Source organism: Onychostruthus taczanowskii, unplaced genomic scaffold (assembly GCF_017590055.1).
Source record: "Onychostruthus taczanowskii isolate IOZ18803 unplaced genomic scaffold, ASM1759005v1 scaffold11, whole genome shotgun sequence".
Lineage (NCBI taxonomy): Eukaryota > Metazoa > Chordata > Aves > Passeriformes > Passeridae > Onychostruthus > Onychostruthus taczanowskii.
The window spans coordinates 9,643,351-9,665,825 of record NW_024497629.1 but is presented as its reverse complement, the minus strand read 5'-3'; the positions used below and the strand labels follow the sequence as shown (position 1 = coordinate 9,665,825).

The 22,475-nt window shown below is 38.1% G+C and overlaps 1 protein-coding gene across 2 annotated transcripts in view; it reads right to left on the bottom strand.

Moving 5' to 3' along the window:
- The window catches only part of KIDINS220 (kinase D interacting substrate 220), a 72,993-nt gene that overhangs the window by 20,507 nt on the left and 30,011 nt on the right, over positions 1-22,475 (bottom strand). For both annotated transcript variants that reach the window (XM_041419921.1, XM_041419930.1), the window contains exons 18-23: positions 18,921-19,061; positions 18,063-18,306; positions 17,807-17,895; positions 16,697-16,841; positions 15,024-15,186; positions 1,582-1,760 (exon numbers count right to left, since the gene is read on the bottom strand). In XM_041419921.1, coding sequence (XP_041275855.1) covers positions 1,582-1,760; positions 15,024-15,186; positions 16,697-16,841; positions 17,807-17,895; positions 18,063-18,306; positions 18,921-19,061 — 961 coding nt within the window. The remainder of the gene's footprint in view (positions 1-1,581; positions 1,761-15,023; positions 15,187-16,696; positions 16,842-17,806; positions 17,896-18,062; positions 18,307-18,920; positions 19,062-22,475) is intronic.

The following is a 22,475-nucleotide window of genomic DNA, read 5'->3' as shown; positions in this document are numbered from 1 at the left end:
TGGAGGACAGAGGTGATTCAAGACAGCTAGCAACAGCTTCACCACAGGAAGTCCTGCCTGACCAACCCTGTGGCCTTCTGCAATGGAGTGACTGCATCAGTGAGCAAGGGAAGGGCTAGAGATATTTATCTGGACTCCTACAAAGCTTTTAATGTAGTCCCCCCCAGTATCCTTCTCTCTACATTGGAGATACATTTGATGGGTAGACTGTTACACAGATAAGAAATTGGGTGTGGACAACTGCATCCAGAGGGTAATGGTCAATGGCTCCGAGTCCTGACAGACATCAGTGACAAGTGGTGTCCATTGGGTCCATACTGGGACCAGTGTTACTTAGTATCTGCATTAATGACATGAATGAAGGAATGAGTGCATCCTCAGCCAGTCTGCAGATGACACCATGTGAGTGGTGCAGTTGACACACCTGAGGGATGGGATGCCATCCAGAGGGACCTGGATGAGCTCAAGAAGGGGACCTATGGGAATCTTATGACATTTAATAAGATCAAATGGGATGGGTCAATTCTCAGTAACAATCCAGGCTGGGGGATGAACAGATGCAGAGCAGCCCTGCTGAGAAGGACTTGGGGGTGCTGGTGGATGAGAGGCTGGACTTGATCCAGCCATGTACCCTTGCAGCTCAGAAAGCCAAACGTGTCCTAGGCTGCATCCAAAGCAGTGTGGGCAGCAGGTGAGGGAGGGATTCTGCCCCTCTGCCCTGGTGAGACCCCACCTGCAGTGCTGCATCCAGCTCTGGGATCCCCAGAACAAGAAGGACATCAATGTATTTGAGCAAGTCCAGAGGAGGCCACAAAGATGACTTTCCTCTACTATGAGGAAAGGCTGAGAGAATTGGGATTTTTCAGAAAGAAGGCTTTGGGGGTGACCTAATTGCAGTCTTCTGGCATCTGGAGAGAGCCTCCAAGACAGGTGGAGAAAGACTATTTAGAGGCATATGTAGTGACAGGACAAAGGGGAATGGCTTTAAACTGACAGTAGGTTTAGAATTCTTTACCATGAAGGTGGCGAGGTACTGGAGAAAGTTGACCAGAGAACTTACGGATGCCCCAACACTGGAAATGTTCAAGACCAGGTTGGAACTAGATAATGTTTAAGGTCCCTTCCTACCTAAGCCATTATAAAACCGTAAGGTTCAACTCCCCTAGGAGAAAAGGCTGACAGAGTTGGGGTTCTTCAGCCTGGAGAAGACTTTGTTTCATTGACTTAATTCCTACAGGGTTTTACATGTACTTTCAAAATTGTTAACAAAGATATGAAGTCAACTTGCATCTCTTCTACTAAAATATCATTGTGTGTATTGGTTTCCTCCATCTCCTAAAGCACTCTGCAAAGCAAGAACAATGGACTTTGCCCTCCAAAAGTGAAGCTTTAGTCCAGGATGGTCTGGCTGTTACAGCAAAACTATTAAGTGAAACTGAATGGTCTCTTACTGAAGTCAAATCAGACAATCTGAAGTTATGATTTGATGAACAAATGAGCGTCCTGTGTGACATGCCAAGTGGCTCTACTTAAAATAAATAACAGATTTGTCATTTTCCATTTATTTGAAAGCATACTTACCTGCAATGATTTCTCGTAGCTTGGGATCCAAGTTCACTGTACAAGGCAAAAAGGTTCTTACATCACGTGCAACAAGGACAGGTGTTCGTGAGGATAAAAATACTTCAAAGTTCCGTATATCTGCATCAATTTCAAGTAGAGGTTCAACATCTTTAGTTGTAGGAATATTCTTTGAAATTCTGGGGGGTGAAATTAGATACATCATAAACCATATTTATTAGAGTATGACTTCAGTTTACAAAGTAATATTCTGGGGTGAAATACTAGTACACTTGCACCCATTCTCCCTGCTCTCTGAAAAATAAGAGAACCCATAAAAAGCTGTGCTGTCTGAAGAAAGAGCAATGTAACACTTTCTAATATGCAAAAAACTTCAAACTGCTGAACAATCTGATCTAATGGTATGCTCCAGAGAAATGCTGAGGAAGCCATACATCAGTAATGTCAAATCCCAAGTAAGGGGAAGTTAACATTTGTGAACTTTAACCCCAAACATCTACTCAAATTCCTATACCAAATTCAGAAATTCCATGGGAAAAACAATCTCATTTTGAAACTAACTTTTTGTAACAGGAACAGGCATCTTAGAAGTTGATCAAAATCTAACTGTGCATTCATTGTAAAAAGTGGGAAAACAACCACTTGCTTTCAAGCAATTCACCTTCTAAGAAAAAGCCACAAACAAATGAAAACAACAAAACCAGGAGACATGATCAGTGTAAGGGACTGTTCATGCATTATGACTATTGTCAAGCAACAGTGGGGGTTTTGTGAGCAGTGGTATAAAGGGGAGTTTCAGAAAGGAACAAGTAGGATTAAATGTTAGTCTTGTGGAAGTTTATAAAAAGGTCCTACCAAGCAAGTGATGGAGGCTGACACTGTTGGACCTATCTTACTTGATGTTTCATCTCATAGTACTGGTATCACATACCAAATGAGAAATGATAATCTAAATTAAAGATTACTAAAATGAAAAAGTACTCATATAAATATGTAAACAGTGAAAGAATGCACTGAGAATAGTGAGCACAGCTACAGTAATGGCTATAAAGTGACTGTAACACCACTCTATATGGATACCAGTGAAGTAACCACACTGTACATAAACTAAAAATAGAAAAAAAATATGAGGAGAAAAAACCAAAAATGCTTCACATAGAAAATTAATTATGATTTTTAATAGGTCTTTTCAAAGACATGTTAAGACTACAACTCCATGATAAAAGGGAACAGCATAGATGTGTTGGCTGCTCTGTGAACTTCTGTAACTTGCTTAAAAGAAGAAGGTAGCATAGAACAAAGAAAGTGTGTTTTCTCTGACTACTGGACAATTAGAAGAGCTAAGGCAACTACCAGTGCTGTCATGGAGGAAATGAATATACTGATGTACGGATGGGAAGGGAGGCAGCAGACTCATGCACACTAAGTAAATCATCAGTACACCAGGAATCTCTTACATTAAATAAATTCACAATCACATTGTGCCTTTGAAAAGAAAAAAAAACACTTAAAAGAAACCCCCAACTGGTTGTAATTGAATTGTATTTTTAATAGAGCTAATGAACTAAGTCTACCATTAGCTGAACAATCTTACCCTATTTCACAATTTGTCTGCTTTTTAAAAGCAACGATCTTTTTTTATCTTTATTTTTAAATCCTCCACAGAAAGTACAATTTTATGCACCATGGGATTATTCCAGAGACAAAAGTGGCAGATTTACACAGAATACTTAGCGTTTAATGTTAAGAAAAATAAAATAATTGAGAATCAATGCTACATGCTTGAAGTGAAACTCCATTGCATTAAAAATGTATTTCAGCTGTGCTAATCTTTCAATCTGATCTTTTACGACATTCCAGCCATACACTAAGAGTAGAATTAACAAATTCCTATAAATTTTACCAGAAAAAAATGGACCATGTACCTCACAGATGGAGAATAGTGCCATACCATGCTGTCATAAACAGTGTCTGTGAATAACTTCATTCACAGTGAGAGGTTACTTTATAGCACAGGAAAAATGGAACAAATATAAAGCATAAAAGCAAGTGTAGCCTATTCTAACAAAGTTTTTGCAGAACAAATAGCTATGAGACATTGTCCAGATGGCAGCTGGATTATCCACTTTAGGGAAGCTCAATGTATGTAAGGCTTCAGAGACTCCAGCCTTAAGAGAATAAAAGGTGGTGCTTCTGTGAGAAGACACTCAAAGGTTACAATTTCAAATAATGGGAACTGTTCATTCTCTGGCAGAGTTTAAAGAAATGTAGTAGAAGCTGAAAGTAGTCCTAACCTCAAGGAGTGAAAGGCCAAAAGAAAAAAAATAAGAACACTGGCAGTATCAAAGTAAAACTTGTATACTCTACTGAATCTGAGAAATGCATATTTTACACTAATGTTTAGCTACTACCTTATGTTATTCTATTTAGCCTTATATAAAACTACAACTAAACTGACTGTAAATGTGTATGTTTTAAATCAAAGATCAGATTGTGAAAAAAACCAAGATCCTTAATGCACACTTTAGTTCTATATATTTGTTATATACATACAGGAGTTTAACACTGGAAAAGTAAAAATTAAGTCACTTTTGAAGTCAGAAACTGAAGAGTTAAAGAGTGGCCTACTTCAACACTTCAATCTTCAAAATAAAAAGCCAAAAGAGAATGTGACATAGATTTAAATAAAACACACAGCTGATGAATCACATGAAACAAATTAGCTGATTTTTAATGCCAGCTCTACTTAAGTCTGAATGCGAACAGTGTTCCAAATACGATGAACAAAGCTACTGTTCAGAAGCCAATAGCCCACTGCTGGTGTGCAGATTGAAGTCTCTATTCTAACCTCCTGAGCTCAATGTCTTAAACTACGCCTTTGAAAGAAATATTTATGTAAATGATAATCTTTTGGCAAAGAGCCACAAAAACCATACGTGCCTGCGCTTCTCAGATAAAAAAATAAAAGGTTAGCACTTAAAGCACTTTAGAAGTTACTTTTGCTAAAATACAAGCATGCAGATCTAAAAATAAAGCACTGTGAACACACTTTTTTCATTTTGGGGCTAGATTCCTGAGGCAAAATAATTATTTTCTAAATCAGAAACATCAGAAAGTGTCAGTGTTACGGACCGTCTGTTTCCAGGAGAAACTACTTGAATTTAGAAGGAATGAAGCTAAAACAAAACATTTCATTGATTGAAGCAAACCTTAAAAATTAATTCCATTACTCTTCACATCGCTTTTCCATAAGCAGCTGAAATTAAAAACTTCTTTCATTCTGGAGTAAGTTACATTGCAACAATGTTTAATTATTCCTGGCTTTTTCCTCAAATATAAACAATTTAGTACAAGTACACAGAGGCACATCATCTTGTCTTTCATTCTGTAAATTAGATTCAAATTTGTTCTAATTACGTTCACCTTGTACTTCCATGACCGACTTAGAAAATAACCAACCATGGTCTGACAGTGTGTCCAGCACTGAATGTTGCCAGCACAGCTCAGAGGAAGGTGCTAAGCTGTTGCACCTACTGACCATCTCCTTCACTACCCTGCCAGGAGGTGGCAAAATGGCAACAGCCAAAATCAACCACCTTCATCCGCACTGAAGGTGTCCACATTGCCTATGCCACTGGTTATGTCAGGCCCTGGAATATGCCAACGGGATTTACCCACCTCTTCCCCCAGCCAGGGCTTTTGGGGCAGTTGCTCAAGGCTGGCTCTGACCCAGTGTAGCTGCATAACCAGGCTGTGCTGACAAGAGCTGTGAGGAGCCTCACTGCAGGGCTCTCCTGCCTGAGCTAAGAACAGCTTTTAAGCTCAGACCTTTGCCCTTGGTCCTCCTCCGAGCTACATCTATGCACATTTGGTCTTGACCTTGACCACTGGCTTAACTTCCCTTGAGCTGTGCCCTGTGGCTACACACCACGGGGCTGCTGGCTGTCCCTGGTTACCGTCTCTGAGTCCGCTTTTCCTGTTTGGCTACTGAGGAATTGCTCCCCTTGCTCACAGTGCAGTGCCTGCCTTGCAGCTCTCCTCAGCTCCCAGCTCACCCTCTCTCATGGAGCAGAACCCTGCTGTTCCCACACTGATGGAAGGTTGACCTCTTTACAAGCCCTCATGCCCTGAAGGGCTGTTCTCTCTGCTCTTTCCAAACCCCTCTCCCTGAAGGTGAAAACAAAGAAATGCTTCAAATTGATCTTTGCACACTTAATTTTTTTTTCCTCAAGTGTTTTACAGGAGTAAGCAACTGTATGGACAAGAGTAATTTAACTTTCTCACTCCATAAAAAGCAAATGACTTAATTAATTGCTATTAAATAATAGAGCAACAGAAGGCATGAGCATGAAGGCATGTCATGTTTTATCTATCATGGGCTTTTTAATTTTTTCCTCTCAAGACAGTACAAGTCAAAAATGTTGCTTAAAATAATGAAATAATTTGTCATTAAAAATGAGAAAAAATTTCTACAGGTTTGATACTGAGAAACATAAAAGTAGAAAATCTTGGCTGCTATGGAATGCAATATGAAATTGTGATGCTTAACAGTCCGCTAATTAGACGTCTGATCTCTAATACCTAATAATCAAATCCTGTGCTTTGCACTGAAGTTACTTATCCCACTCTTCTCATGTCTGGTCAATATAGTGACAGTGTTAAAGGCTCTCACTGCTCCAGGAACTTTGCAGTACTTCCAACATATCAGCAACTGTGCTACAAATATTATCTCAAACTGAAAATTGCAACAGGTCACTTGGACACTGAAAAAGAACATTTGCTTATATGCCCATTCATATAAAGACAGGAATAAAAAGTCATCACACACTCAATAATATAACATAAGGGAACAAATGCTTTATCTTTATAAAGACCAAAAAAAGAGAAAGCTATAGTTTGATATATCTATGTAGACAAAAATTCGAGTCCCCTCAGCGCATATTAAGCAGAAGAGACTTCACTGAACAGATGCGTTAGCTATTTAAAAACTCTTATTACCATAGGTATTCAGGAAAGCTTGATTTGCAAAACTGACTATTCAATTCAAGTACCAGCAGATAAACCACCTCTCCACCTCTCCTCCTGAAGTGTTCCTGCTTTTGATCATTTCAGAAAGAAGAAAAACCCATTCTGATGCTTAAAAAGATTGGTATTTATTAAACTAATCTCCCACACCCAGAATCCACACACTGTCACTGAGCCATATTAAAAAGTTCTGTTCTTTAAACAACTCTCTGGCATACTTTATGATTAAAATAAAGTGTTAAAGCAGTTACAAATGCCCGGATTCATTCACAGCTTTGCAGTGCTATTTGAATTACAAAAGGCAAAAGAATTTGAAAAAAGGTGGGCATCAACCACCTACTACTCAACTGGTACATTGCCTTTTAACATTGAGACCACACTATTAGCACAGTAAGAAACATAATAACTTTATGTGCCCTGCATTTTAAGTAAGAGGCAATAAAAGGAGGCAGAAAAACAAAAAGCAGGTTAAATATTTTAGAAGTAATGCCTCACTGTGAGGTCTACAATACTAAATTGTCTACTTAAAGGAAGTGATTTATTTAAACCTGGCCTGGGCAAAGATGATTGCAGAGAACATTATCATCAGAGTGATGAATGTGGCACCTTCCACAGCGTTTTCATTTTTAATTTCTATAATCACTAAATAGCTACACTTCTTAAATTAATACATCAATAGGCATTAAGCAACTCACAAATCCCTCAGAAGTTCATTTCACCCTTTTTTAAAAAGGTATTTAAACAGTGTCAAAACTGGAATTAACATAATAACCTTCCAGAAAAGTTACATTTCAATGATCTTGCTCAATTTTAACATTTAAAATTTCTACAGAATTGCTGAAAGCATGTAACATACTTTTCTAAAAGAATAATTCAATAGATATTTGTCTAAAGCACTGTAATGAATAAGTAAACAGATAATGCTTATCTTCAGTTTTTATTTTACTTCTTTTCTTCTTACTTATGTATATTAACAAAAAAACCTCAAATGATTTAAACAAAAGCTTTTAGCTCAACACATAATTGCAACAAAATTACAATAATTGTACCAATTAAAATAATCCTGAATGAACAGTTTGTCATCTTAATGTTCCAATGGTTTATAGAAGGATCTACTTAATTAGCTGAAATTGCTTTCCAATGTTAGTATCAAATGTCATTTGTTAAAAGTTGAACGATTTTGAAAATAATTTAACAAAGCAATTTTACAAAACACCAAGAACCAACATTTTCTTTTCAGCTGAATAAAGCAAGCAGATGTGTCATCAAATTGCTATAAAAATAAATGAGCCTTTATATGGAGAAAAATAAATTTTACTACTAGTGCTACAGAATACTATTTTTGTATGAAATCAAATTCTTTAATAATTTCATATCATTTATATCTTGGTGATATTTTTAGTATGCTATAAATATACTTTCTTAAATTGAAGTAGTAAACAAACAAGGAGAAATATTCCACCGTACATGAAACAGAAAAATGCTTTAACCTGACTAAGTGATTTAATTTGATTACCATGGGTGTATTACACAAGAGATCTGAATCTATCAGGAAAACATGTCACCAGTAAAACCATGTTATAGCACTCCAAATCTATAGTAATGAACTGTGGTTTCACTTATAAATAAATACATCTCTACCAGTTTAATTTCAAGAAAAAAGGAAAAAAATAAAAGAAAAACTGTTCTGTGGTTGATTTCAAGAAGGGGTAACTTCAGTAAAGACTGGAAAAAAACCCAAGCAAAATCATATACCAGTGCTGAAACTGGACTGGAACTGAAAAAATTAAGAAACAACAATTCCTTCTATTATTGATAAATTAGACAAAGCATGTATATTCCACAATTCATCCCTTGGAATGCTGTAAGAGCTGCAAAAGCACTAAAATGAAAGTAATAAATGAGCTATGGCTCGCTTAGACCCTTTGGTTCCCCTCACCCCTGCAAACCACCCCCCTTCCCCTAATGAAAAAGAAAAAGAAAAAGAAAAAGAAAAAGAAAAAGAAAAAGAAAAAGAAAAAGAAAAAGAAAAAGAAAAAGAAAAAGAAAAAGAAAAAGAAAAAGAAAAAGAAAAAGAAAAAGAAAAAGAAAAAGAAAAAGAAAAAGAAAAAGAAAAAGAAAAAGAAAAAGAAAAAGAGATGCTGAATTAAAGAAAGCTGTTATGCTATTCTTCTAAATCTGGTGTGTTCTGCCTCGGCACGTCGCATTGCCATCCAATTTGCCATCCATCATAGGTAGGCATGCACACATATGTGCATAAAGACTTTATCACAGAGGTTAAATTAAGCCCAAGTGATGGACGAATTACACGTTGCTAAGTTCTAAATAATGGTTACCTACAACTCTGAGGAAAGTATAACCATTTTCTTGTCCTGAGAAATCTCTTTTTTCAAAATCAAAGAGTTCTTGATTTCCATAGTTTCCCTCAGCTTCCCAAAAAGCGTATTTTCAAGGAGATTAAGGAAGGGTGGAGATCGTAATCTGAACAGATGGCTCATGAGTTTCTTCTATCCTGAGCCAAGCTCTTCTGTTCTAATATTTTTAATAAATATATAAAAATAGTCACAGAATTTAGGGACCATCAGCTATTTGCAAATATCCCCATAAAAAATCAGAAAGTTCTGTCTTAATATTCCAGTTTGCTCAAAGCCCCTGTCTTAACACCCCAGTTTGGTCAAAGTTTGGGCAAAGAATGACAGGTAGGACTGTCCCTCATGACATCAAGCCCAAAAAGCAGTTTAGCATCCAAAGCAGCCAGCAGGAAGCACCTGAATAGAAGGTTGTGTGAAGACCTGAATTCAGCAGCATTAAATAAATTGTATATTTAGTCATGGGGGACAAGCACTCCCCCTCCCCAGCATCTTTAAGCACTGATCTCATTGTCTCTCTTAGGACTACCTCCTCAGATACACCAGCCTTACACTTCTAACAGTTTCAGCTGGTAATGGCTAGAATTATATTCAGGAAGATACAGAACCTATATCCAACCCCATAAGAGAAAGGACAATATTTACCACACATCTACCTAATGCCTGGGTGAATGTCTGGTATCTGAGCATGACCATAAGGAAATTCTCACGGATTGTCATCAACTTCATACGAACTTTCTTCTTTCCAAAGGACCCTGTAACAGCTAGATCATTAAATTGCTCTGGTAGCCTGCAATGCATTCCCAGCCATTTTCTTTCCAAAGGCCAACTGGAACTTTTCTACATGGCCATCACTGCCTGCCTGAACAACACATCTTGCTCACCAGCACCAGAAGGTTCCTGAAACTTGTCACACATCCTGTCCCAGCACTTGCTACAATTAATTTAGACACATATATCTAAGAATTAAAGTAGCCTTTGCTGCTGTACTTTGTGCTGAACCTCATTCTATCTTCCTGCTGCAAACATGCTCAAGCCACATGTTTTTTGTCCTTTACTTGGCTTTTTAAGGGCTTCAGTTATTTAGATCTGGCACTGTCATGTATTCTGGTGTCAGGGATGCTTTACTTGCCTTCACAAGAGAGCACATTCCCATAGCTGGCTAATTTACAAGTCTGAGAAGTCTCAGTTGTAAACATTCAACAGAAACTTACTTTAATCTGACAACTTAATTCTCTTAGAAATTTATTTGCAGAAAGCCCACATATTTTATTCCACTTCAGAGCTTTAAAAATTTGCCTTTTGCAACTTCTGCAAACCACTTTGGTATTACAGAAAATTGACTCTTTACAGTAACATAAAACAGAATGCAGCACAACATAAATGTAGAGGAATATTAACTCATTGTCATAGCTATAAACAAAATGGTAAAGATAATTAAATTAGAACAGGATGGGGAGATGGGTAATGGCAACAGTGAATTTGACCACTAAACACAAAAGGGGAAGAAGCAACAAAATCAGAATTAAGAGCTTAACCTGGTAAGGAGAGAGACTACATGAAAATCCTGACGATGAGAAAAGGCAACACATTACTGGAAGGAGTAAATACTACTAATAACAAATATACCAGGTGGAAAGCAAGACCAACCAGACAAGTAGAGAGAGGCTGAAATGAGAAGATAGAAGTGAGATGATACAGCAGGTCAGTTTAAGGAAGTAAAAAGAGTAAAGACATTTTTCTCAAGCATATAAACTGAAAGCCAACAAAGCAGATTCAGCATTTTCTTTACAAAATTTGCCACAGTGACAAAACATGGGTTTCTTCCTCTCTAAAAAAGATTGAGAACATCTACCTGTTACTATAAGAGACGTTGAGTGACTCCAGCTCATAAAGGTCCTTCATAGAGGTGTGCCTGTGTCACAAATTGAAGTCTAATTTTCTTTAGAGGGTCGTGGGGGGAGGGGGGGGGGTTCTCTTTTGGGTTGGCTTTTTTATGGTTGGTGATTTTCTAATTGGTTTTGTAGTTTGTTTGTTTGTGTTTTTTTTTTTTTTTTTGTTGGTTTGTTGTTGTTGTCATTGTTGTTGGTTTTGGTTGTTGTTTTGGAGGGGGAGTCTATGTTCTTTTGGTTTTGGTGGGTTTTTTTATGAGGGTAGTTTTTCTGCTTGTTTGTGGGGTTTTTTGTTACAGACCCTGGAAGAAAGTTCCTAATATGATATTCAGTAGGTTTTTCATCTCTGCATAGTATGAAACAGGAAAGATACACTTCTCCTGACAGACCTAGTTACATACTCATCAATTTAGTCTTTGATATTCTTCACAGTATCTATAGAAAAAACAAATTTACTTTCCCCAACAAGCCTTCATAATAAGAATATATTAGTTAGCTTTATTTTTAATGACAAACTGAAGCACAGAGATACAGGTATACTTATTTAGCTACCAAACGGGTATCCATTTTTTTCCAGAGTTTCATTGTCTTACTTTAGTTACTGCATTCAACTCCAAAAGATAGCACTGCAATGTGACAGAAAATGGCCCTCTCCTTTACTACAGTTTGCAAAACTAAATCCCGGACATTACAAGATGGGAATCTCATGGAGGCAAAATAGCATATAATCATGGAAATCATATATCATTGTGCCTGCACAGAGGGGAATTAACTAAAGACTATATTTGTTCTTTTGCTTCTTAGTGCTTGACTACCCGATTCTTTTCGTTGTCCCGTATGTTTTGCATGTTGTGAAAGTATCGCTTTCTCCTGGAAACACCGGGAGCCAAGGCTCTGGCGCCAGCGCTCCCCGCGGCTGTGCCGAGCCGGCAGCGCCACCTGCCGGCACCGCGCCGCGCTGCACAGTCCCTGCGGCACAGCGCTGCCGGGGGCAGCTGGGGACAGCCCGCCTCGGGGACACGGGTGGGGACAGCCCGCCCTTGGGGACAGCCCGCCTCGGGGACACGGGTGGGGACAGCCCGCCTCGGGGACACGGCTGTAGGGCAACAAGGGGTGAACTGCCCCCGTTGCACCCTCAGCGCACACACGGATCATCTACAGCAGCTCCTCCGCTGAAGGGAGCTGTAACTGGTCAGTCCAGTGCGGTCACTCTGCTCCACCCCGTCTGCAGCCGAGGAAAAGGCAATGGAGAGTTCTCACTGCAAGGGAATTCTGGCGATTCAAAAGCTTTTTAACACTTGATATTTTAAAATTTGGAAAAGCAACTGTAATATCAAAGGACTCTCTTTACAGAGAGAAAGTGATCCAGTGTGAAACTCTTATATTTAGAACCTACAAGATTCCTTTCAGTGATGAGATGTCCAAGCAGCAACCCTAAAACTGCAGTGTCACAATAAAAGTAGTTTGACAAAAACTATTCAATACTAGGAAAACTATATTCTTTATTCTGATCTAAAATATCGAGATATTTTTTAAAAAACCTTGAAGAATAAAAAGCAAAGAACAAGTAACAAACTCAGTACAGGAACAAGTTATCAAAATCTGGTACCTATTTATGAGACTCCAAACGGGAAAGCTGCTCTATACACTAATAAAACTTAGAATACTGAAATTGAAGTCACAGAAGAGGAACTGACTTTGAAATGATAGTGAAACAGTTATTTGAGTCAAGTTACTTTAAACAGTTGCAGATAAAAAGAATAGCAATGACACAGAAAGGATTACTTTGGATAAAACAGAATTTTTAGAGCTCTGTATAATCCCAGAGAAGAGTTCACAGACCTTTTCACATTCAGCATATGATAAAGATGATCACCCAAACCACCAGACAGATGGGACCTCAGCTTTGTCACTACTTCAGGAGAGTTATATATTTAGTTCTTTACACAGGTACAACAGAAGGTGCTGAGATACATCAATTCTCTTCCTGAGCACGCAGCAACATTATTGTTAGAGAACTTTTTTTTAATTGTTAAGAAGATAAAGAAACTAAGTTTTTTAGCTTCATCATTTTCATATCAAATAATCCTGTTGCTATTTTTTTGCTCAAGAGAAAATCTTGATTATTGGTCTTGTTTTCCTGGTTTTGCAGGTAGAATACAAACAGCTTTCCTTAAAAGATGATTATCACCTTCCCTTTTCCAATACATTGTACAGGGTTCTTCACTGTTTCTTCCCATTATATACTCTGGTTTTAAACACTAAAAAATTACCTATACACTTGTAATTGTCAGTTATGAACTAGCAGATTACTCAAGTGGCTGTATCACTCCCAAACAACCTGCATAGCAAGAGGTACAACATAGCAGCAGTCATGCATCTCCTCCACACCTTAACCAATAAACCATGACACGCTCCAGCTGGCACTAAGCATCAACAGCTCAAGTGTTTGTTCTAACACCAAACAATCCAGAACCCAAGTAACTTATTCACATTAGCTTCTGAATGTACTTTTATTTTGTTTATGTTAGTTTACTACGATTTAACATCCATGAATACTGGAAGTACTGGCACCCATTTATGAAAATAAATCAGGTCTCTAATACGTCCTCTGGTTTATCAGAGGACAAACATTGTTATGTCTTGAAGACAGCTTTGTATGGCAATCATCCCAAAGCGACTTATTACTCTGGATTCCAATAATTAGAGAACTGTAATGAGTTTGTTGGGTAAACAAAATACTTAAAATATAAAATTGTGAAACATGCTATACAGAAATCTAAATAAAGAGAAGTTTGAAGGAAAAGCATGACAGGAAAGGGAATTCCTGATGATTCTAAATTACTGTACTTAGCTGATCACATAAACATTTGTGACACTGGTTGTGTGAAAGCACAATGGAAAGATTGGTTCCCCGTGCTTTTACCTTTGATTTCACAGGTACATTATACTTACAGAGGAAATGCAAAACCCAAAAACTGGGTCCATACTCTAGAGGAGAGTGTTTTCTAATCATGCACTTAATTTACCTGTGAAGTCTGGTATTTCTAAAACCATCTTCCAGCTTGAAGCCAGTCAACTGCTTCAGTCTACTACTTGCCCTCTTCATTTGTCTTCAATCCTCAACCTCATCATCCCCAATCTACCCTTATCCCTCTACCTTCTGAGATTTCTGTGTTCAGATCCTAACTGCACTTCAACTTTTCTTTACTAATACAACTCATTCAATCTTTCTCAAACAATCCTAATTCCATTTTCAACACTTCAAACATTCTCAGCCCATCCCAGACCCTCACACAGTTCATCTCTTATTCCTTGACTTTCACTGCAGAGCACACTTCCAGTATTTTCTCTCCGAGTTCATTCCCCTGGACCCTGCAAAATCTCCAGATTTCCTGGTAACTTGTTCAATCAGTCACAGTCTTCTTTTCATCTGATCTCAATTATATCCTATTCAAGTCAAACCTTTCTTTCTTCTCCCTGACTCTGATTCTCAGATTCTGCTTTTCTTCTATAGGCCCCACTCTCACTCACATCTCTCTCTTCCATCCCTCCCACTGCCATCAGGATTTGTGGGTTTTGAACTTTCTCACAAGCAGAGGGTTCTGGAGAGAGATGTTCACTGGCAACACAGGGCAATTTGTTCTCAGTAGCAATACCTAGATGTTGTTGGACAGCAACTTGTAGCAGAAATGGAGAAAGTCATGCCTCTTTTTCACATCCCTAACTGCAGCACATGGCATTGCCATAGTACACCTGCTAAGCACAAAACCTTCAGAGATTTTTATCAGTAAAACCAGTTTCTGCCAAGCTTATTTCAGATTAACAAAGAAGTGGAAAAAATACCCAACTTGTAGCTTGGCCAAGGTAAAGATGAAAAGGATATCAAGAGACAAAAGTGCAGTTAGCTGCTAGTGAAAGAATACCTGTACAGTTCTCTTTGGTTTAAACACAAAGCACTCATTCATACATGGTGCATCAAATAGCAATGAAACTCACTTAGAAGTTTTCAAAAGTTAGCAAAAGAGGGTGAGATTGTGGGAATTTTAGATTACAACCTGATAAATGTTTGAAAGCCATGTTATTCTAGTGATCATTAATAACAATCACTATTTTAATCACTGAAATTGCACACCATTGCCAGAATAATGACTACCTCTCATAGATGGTTTTTAAAGTCAGGTGATCTGGAACACCTTCAGTCTCTTCAAGATGCAGGATGAGCCATGATGTTCTATATGGCCACTGCTCTGTGAGATTGATCCAACTTGCCAGTCTGTCCCAATTGAATGTGATTTGATTAGCTCTCAATAAACGACCTAAAAAAGAACAAGAAAGAACAAAAGAAAATGGAGGATTTTAATCCCTTTTGAAAGACACCTTTTTTTCCCCCTCAAAGTAACAGCTATGTTACTTTGTTATTATCTGATGTGTGAACTTCTTGCTAATTATATTTTTAGCTCAGTAAATTCAAAATCATTGCAAGTTGCATCTAAAAATATAATTTTACAGTCTAATAAAAATCCTTACAAATAATGAGACTCCAAAACTGTCAACCTCAGCCCCAGTTTAAACACTAATTACTAACATCCTGTTACTGGTGATTCTTAACTTCCTTCAACCAAATTCAATGAAGAATTTCATACAGCATTAATTTCTCCATCTAAACACAGAATTTCATGCTAATACTTTGACAGATTTTCTACGGACTGGCATATGAAATGTGGTCAAAACAAGTTAAGTATACAACTGCCAACTTCAATATAGTAAAATTCAAAGCCAATATAGTAAAATTCAAAGCTATAAAAAAGACTGTTTTAAGTTAGTAGGGTAAGGTATAAATTACAAATAAGGTTATTCTAAAAACCAAATAAGGTTACAAATAAGGTTATTCTAAAAAGTTAATGCTACAATTTAGGCATTTGAAGTTTCAGCAAATTTTCTTTAAGTCCTTTATTAATATCTATAATTACATGTAACCAATGCAATTTTTTTAGCTTAATTTTACAACTAACATTTTGTGATTTTGTTATACTTTCATAACTGCATGGTAATTTGCCAAAACAAGACAGGTTACATGCTACAAGTTGCAGTAACAAGCTAAGAGACAGCATACTCATTTAAAACATTAGCCCAGAATTTGAGTCTGTTGCAGATTTATGGTCTTGACTATACACAGTGTGAAAAGTAACTCAATTTCTTTGCTCTGGGTAGCTGTAGGGCTACGCAGTGCCTTCTAGTGTCTGTAATAGGAAAGACACTAAATAATTACTCCCCATTCACTTACTACCTGAAACATATTTTTATTAAACCTCCGTAAGCCCTTTCCACATTATTTCCAGTTTCTAATGTTCAGAGATACCAATATCTTGACTGTGTTTTATTGAAGAAAAATGGGTGACAAAATGCTTTCATCAGCCTCACACAAATCATTTAGGGAAAAAGAACTGCAAATACTCATATAAAAATATGAGGCCATGTATAAAGAGGATATATACTTGGTTTTCCACTCACAGCTTACCTTTTCACATGTCATCTATAATCTTTGCCCACAACACAGTATTACGAAATTGAAAAATGTAGTTTTCTTATACTATTTAAAAAAATATATAAAATTTCCTAAAAATGCAGACTAGAACAATTTGTCTCCCAAATGAAGTCAATGAAACAACAAATAGTATGTATCTTTCAAATTTCATGTAGAATGGTCAATAATGTTTTCTTACATTCTGGAAGAGTTTACTTCAGAATGACTTTCAAAAGCAACACATGGACTGATTTATTCAAAAACTCAATCCTGTTTACTGCACACCAGCATGTCACGCTTACCAGTCACTGAAACAATATTTAGCAACCTCCTCATGGTCTGAGGGCTGATATCACTGAACCAATCCTCTGTAACCAACAGCTTGGTCAAATCAAATGACATTTGGCGGGTAATGGTCCTCTGCATCTGGCGCCTTCGGTAAGTATCCTGATAATGAAACAAAAACCCAAGCAATACTGATTAGTATCAAAAGCTTTTATGTATTTCAAATACTTCAGTTTTACTTGATAATCAAGTTAGAGTCTTTGTGAGTAAGTCTGTGAAACTGCCAGATAATATCAAACATACACGAATTTAATTCTGATTTACCTGTGTAGAAGCTGAACATTATTTACATAGAAGCCAAGAAGTGGTAAGAGTTACACATTTTAATTCTACATCAATTCTGAGAGGTCAAAATAGAGTGATGTAGCAGAATATTTTCTAAAAAGATTACTACTTTCAGTATTTCCATCATCACTTCCTACTGTCTCTCCAGTGAGTTAATATGATCCATTTACTAACTACATGTAAAAATTGAAGTGACCATCAGGTTCCTCTGCTACAAAGCTCCCGAAGTCTCTACCAATGGCAGCTCACAAACCTCAGTAGCCTCAGACTCTGTGTTGCTTTTTTCCTACATACCTTTTATTCAACCAGTTTGTGATTTTATGTAAATATGAAAGAACAGAAAGCAGGCAAAGAATGTGATAGACATTGCAGTACAAGTCTAGTACTTAATATTGTTTTGATAAACTCAGTTACTGTCTCCTATTGCAACATCCTGCAACAAGCTGATGTCAGGCTTACACAAGAAAAAATCCAAAATATACACACAGACCATAGCTCCTACCAGATCTGCTGTATCACCTCAGCATTCACAGAGAGCTGTATTTAATTTTTTGTGAAAAGGAATACTTTGGTGAACAAGCAAACTTTTTCCTCTTTGACAGAGCATCAGTCTACTGATGTAAGAATGGACTTTTCTTACATGGATCATTTATAAGAATTTCATAAGAATGGTCTGATAAGTCTTCCAAGATGATATTATTGAAAACGTCAAAGAAAAAAAAAAACAGGAAAGAAAAAAAGGTTTTACCAGTATCTCTATTTAGTCTAAAAATCCTTCTCACCCGCCTGTTGAGAGCAGTTTTGCTACCAAGCTTGGTCATGTCTCCAAGACTGTTCTGAGAAACTCTCCTGTCAACCTCTTCATGCAATCCTATGGAAAGGAAAACAAAGGCCGGCATTTTCTCCAGTCATATACATTTGACTGACCTATGAAAATAATACCAATGATCTGTCAATTATTTAAACAATTTCTTCCAAAACACAGATTTTGGATCATTGGTTTTCTAATGCTCATATCACCCTCCTGCAGAACCTTACCTGCATTATCTGCATAAGGAATATCCCCATTGGTTGTTGAAGCTGCCATCAGTTTTTTTGCATTACTAAGCCCTCGGCTGTTCAGAAAAACGGGCAAATGAACAATATTTCGCATGTAATCATGGCCATTTATGTTTGAATCCCGTAGAACACTGTTCAGATTCTGGTTAATTGCCTTTATAATAATGTGTGGGTCACTTGCAAAAATCGCAATGAATGGGCCTTTTGAAAACAAGACTCGCACCTGTAAAAAAGTAGACAGTACATCCTGTTAGTAACAGCTAACTGTAGCTGCAGATCACTTGATCATTTGGCTCAACAGTTTATATTCGTTCTGTTCAAGGAATAAACCTGAGAGGCCAAGAGATGTATGGAGATGTCAGCTCCTTCTGTATGAGATATCTAACATTAGGAACTTACCCACAGCTGAAAATAAGCTCAACAATTTAACAGCAGAATTTACAGTGGAAGTCATCACCAAGGACTTATCGTGCAGTGATGTTCCAGTTCTCTACAAATATTTAGCATTTAAGTATTTTTCATCTAAAGTACTTTAATGGTAAAAATATGAAAAACTCTCCAAACACTTTAAGTTTGTGTAACAGAATAATTATTTTCCATAATTTATATTTGATTGTTTCAAACCTTTTCGAAAGTACTAACAAGCAATTTAATTTTCAACTTTTGAAACCCATCACTCTTAGCATTATAGTTATGCCAATGTACACAAATATTAATTACCACAACATAGCTTTCTTTCTACAGAAAACACACAATAACTGTATGTATCTGAGCTCATTTGTGGAAGAGATCATACAAATAATCCAGAGCTTATCTTTATAAAATTATCCAACTCACAGTATCAAGCATCTGTAAAACCTTGTCCTGTTCACAAGCATCCAGCCCATCAATAATTACAACAAGCCTTGTCTGATTCTGAGTAAAGCTGTCAATGGTTTTAGCCATTTTGGCCATCAGTTCTACTTCACATTTCAAAACCTATAAAAACAAACAAAAAAAACCAAAGAAGGACATGCCTATAATACCTAAAATGGATAAAAATACACATATTTCTTGTTGCAGACTGCTATTTGTCCCAAAAACACTTCTGTAAGATTACAAGAATAAACTTACAAATACTCTAAAAGTCCTAAAATGTCACTTCCAACATATTAATTTCCTATTTGAACAAAAATGTACAGCAGAAACATATATTCCACTTTGATATAACAAACTATTCTTATTTAAAATCCATTACAATGTTATTTAAGAAAACAGTATTTATGAACAGTAAAGCATTACTTCAGAAGAAAATAAAAGAGCATTTGTAGCTTCAGCTAGCCTTCAAACACAGCTTTGCATAAAATGTACAGCAAAATTTCCTGTCTGCCTTCCAGCCAAGCACATTATGCTATTACTCTAATACTCACTCATTGCTATTCAAGATATGCAGTCTGAAGATTTGTTAAGCTTTTCAAAACATGTAACAACCAACCATAACATAGAAACAAAGGTGGAATTTCCCTTTCCTAACTTCAGCAGCTAACAAGTAGACATTAAAATCTGATCTCTTAACCAGTAGATTCATTAGAATGTGCACAATAAGATGACATAAAACATGAGATGAACAACTCTCCTGAAATACCTGCTCCTCTCCTTCGATGGCAAAGGGTGACTCTAACTCATGAAGGCTGAAGTTATGTCAGACAAATACCACTCAACAAACAACTGTCAAGAAGCACAGTACCAAGACACAATCAGGTCTTCTGTGCTGCAAAAGCATGGCTCTAGGCATGCTGGCATCAGAAGGGATTCACCTTTCTCAAAGGGCAAAGAGAGCCTTTGACCAGGAGCCAGCAAGTTAACTGACACAGCTTTAAACAAGCGGGAGAGGGATAATATCAGGCTTGCCCACAACAAACTGGTATGACACACCAAGGTTAGAGGGATGCAGGGCTAGTGAGAGCCCTCATCTGAGATGTGCTGGACACACTGGAGCATACTTGGAAGTCTTACAGAGATGAGGCAGAGGCTCCTGAGGTAACAAAAGCCAAAAGGGAAACACCACCAAAATATTCAAAAGAATTAAAGGGTGCTCCTCTAAGAAGGTGACACAGCTGACAGCCCAGCTGAGGTAGACACAGATTGGGCAACTAACAGCAGGAGCTGGAAGCCACCGTGCTGCCACAAAGCTGTGACCTAGCTGCCATTCCAGAAACTTGGTGGATGAATCCCATGACTGGAGTACAACTATTTATGGTTGCAGGCTGTTCAAATGGGACAGGAGAGGAAGGAGGGGAGGAGAGGTTGACCTCTACATCAAGAGATGGAGAGATCACAAAAAGATGCCTCTGAGAAGCAGCCACAAACTGGCAGAGTCAGTGCATAAAAATTTGCGAGGACCAGACCAATAAATGACACCTTGGGGCTTGTGTCAGGCCTGATCAAGGGGAGCCTATTGACAACGGCTTTGTGTCCCAGCTACAGGAAGCATCATGCTCATGGCCTTGCATCCTCCTGGGGAACTCAGATGACCCCAACACCTGGAAATGTAGCCCCATGAGCTGTCAGCAATCCAGGAGATTGCTGGAATTCAGCTAGGTAACAGACAAGCCCTACCAGAAGGGGAGCAACACTGGACCTGATGGTCACTAATGTAAGTGAGTTAATTGGGGATGTCAAGCTTGGAGCTGCATCCTGGGCTGCAGTGATCACGCTGCTGGATCACACTGCACATTGCTGGAGTTTGCAGTCCCGAGGGATATGGGTCAGGTAAGGAGTAAAGTCAGCACACTACATTTCAGGAAAGCAAACTTTTAGCTCTTCAAAGAGATGGTCAACAGACCCCCTGGAAAACTGCCCACAGGGACAACACAGCTGGCAGATCTTTTAAGGATGCTTTCCATGGAACACAAAAGCCTGTAATCCCCAGGTACAAGAAAATTGGCAAGGAAGACTAAAAGCTGGTTGCACTGAATAGAGACCTGCTGGTCACAACAAAGACCAAGAAGTAAATGCACAGGCAGTGGAAGTGAGCACAGGTATGCTAGGAAGAGTATAGGGACACAGCCTGGTTGTGATGGGATGCAGTAAGGAAGGCCAAGGCATAGCTGGAGCTGAACTTGTCAAGAGATGCAAAAAATAATAAAGGGTCAATGGCTCAGCATCCCAATGGACATCAGTGATAAGTGCTGTCCCTCAGAGGCCCACACTGGGACCAGTGTTATTTAATGTCTGCATTAATGACATGAATGAAGGGATCAAGTGCATCCTCAGCAAATTCACAGATGACACCAAGATAAGTGGTGTAGTTGACACACCTAAGGGACAGGATGCCATCCAGAGGGACCTGGACAAGTTCAAGAAGGGGGTTCATGAGGTTCAACATGGCTAAGTGCAAGGCCCTGCACCTGTGTACTGAATCCCTGGTATCAACCAAGTCTGGAGGATGAAGAGATGCAGAGGAGCTCTGCCAAGAAGAACTTGGGGGATGCTGTGGGTGAGAGGCCAGACATGGCCCAGCCATGTGCCCTTGCAGCCCAGAAAGCAAAAACATGTCCTGGACTGCATCAAAGGCAGTGCGGGCAACAGGTGAGGAGGGGATCCCTCTGCTCCACTCTAGTGAGACCCTACCTGCAGTCCTGCATCCAGCTCTGCACTCCTCAGCACAAGAATGACACCAATGTATTGGAGCAAGTCCACAAATGTATTGGAGTGAGGCCACAAAGATGATTAGAGGGATGGAGCACCTCTGCTGTGATCAAAGGCTGAGAGAATTTGGATTATTCAGCCTCAAGAAGATAAGATTCTGGGGAGATGTTTATTGTGGCTTTCCAGTACCTAAAGAGGCCATTAAGTAACATAACGACAAAGTTTTTAGCAAAGCCTTTTGCAAAAGGACAAGGGGGAATGGTTTTAAAAACTGAAGGACAGTCAATTTAGGTTAGATATAAGAAAGAAGTTTGTTTAAAATGAGATGGTAAAACACTGGTACAGATTGCCCAGAGAAGTTGTGGATGCCCATCCTTGGAAATATTCAAGGTCAGGTTGCACTGGCTGACCTTTAAAAGGTCCCTTTCAACTCAAACTATTCTATGACTGTATGAAAAATATTTGTACAACAGATTTTTATACAATACATTGACTGTAATCTACAAAGTTAACAATCACAATGCTACATTTCACTTTCAAAGAGGAGCATATAGCACTATTTGATGACAGCCTGAGAGTATATTTATCAGTTTATAGATACAGGCCAGCAAAACAATAGTATTTTCTAGCCTTTCTCCTTAAATACGTGGAGTGTTTTGGAATGTTCTTTCAGTGCTAGAATTCCTTTCTTGGCAAAGAGGTCTTGCAGACAGACAAAGTTAGGCTTGTTTTCACACCTTTAGAAGAGTCTCAAAGTTATTC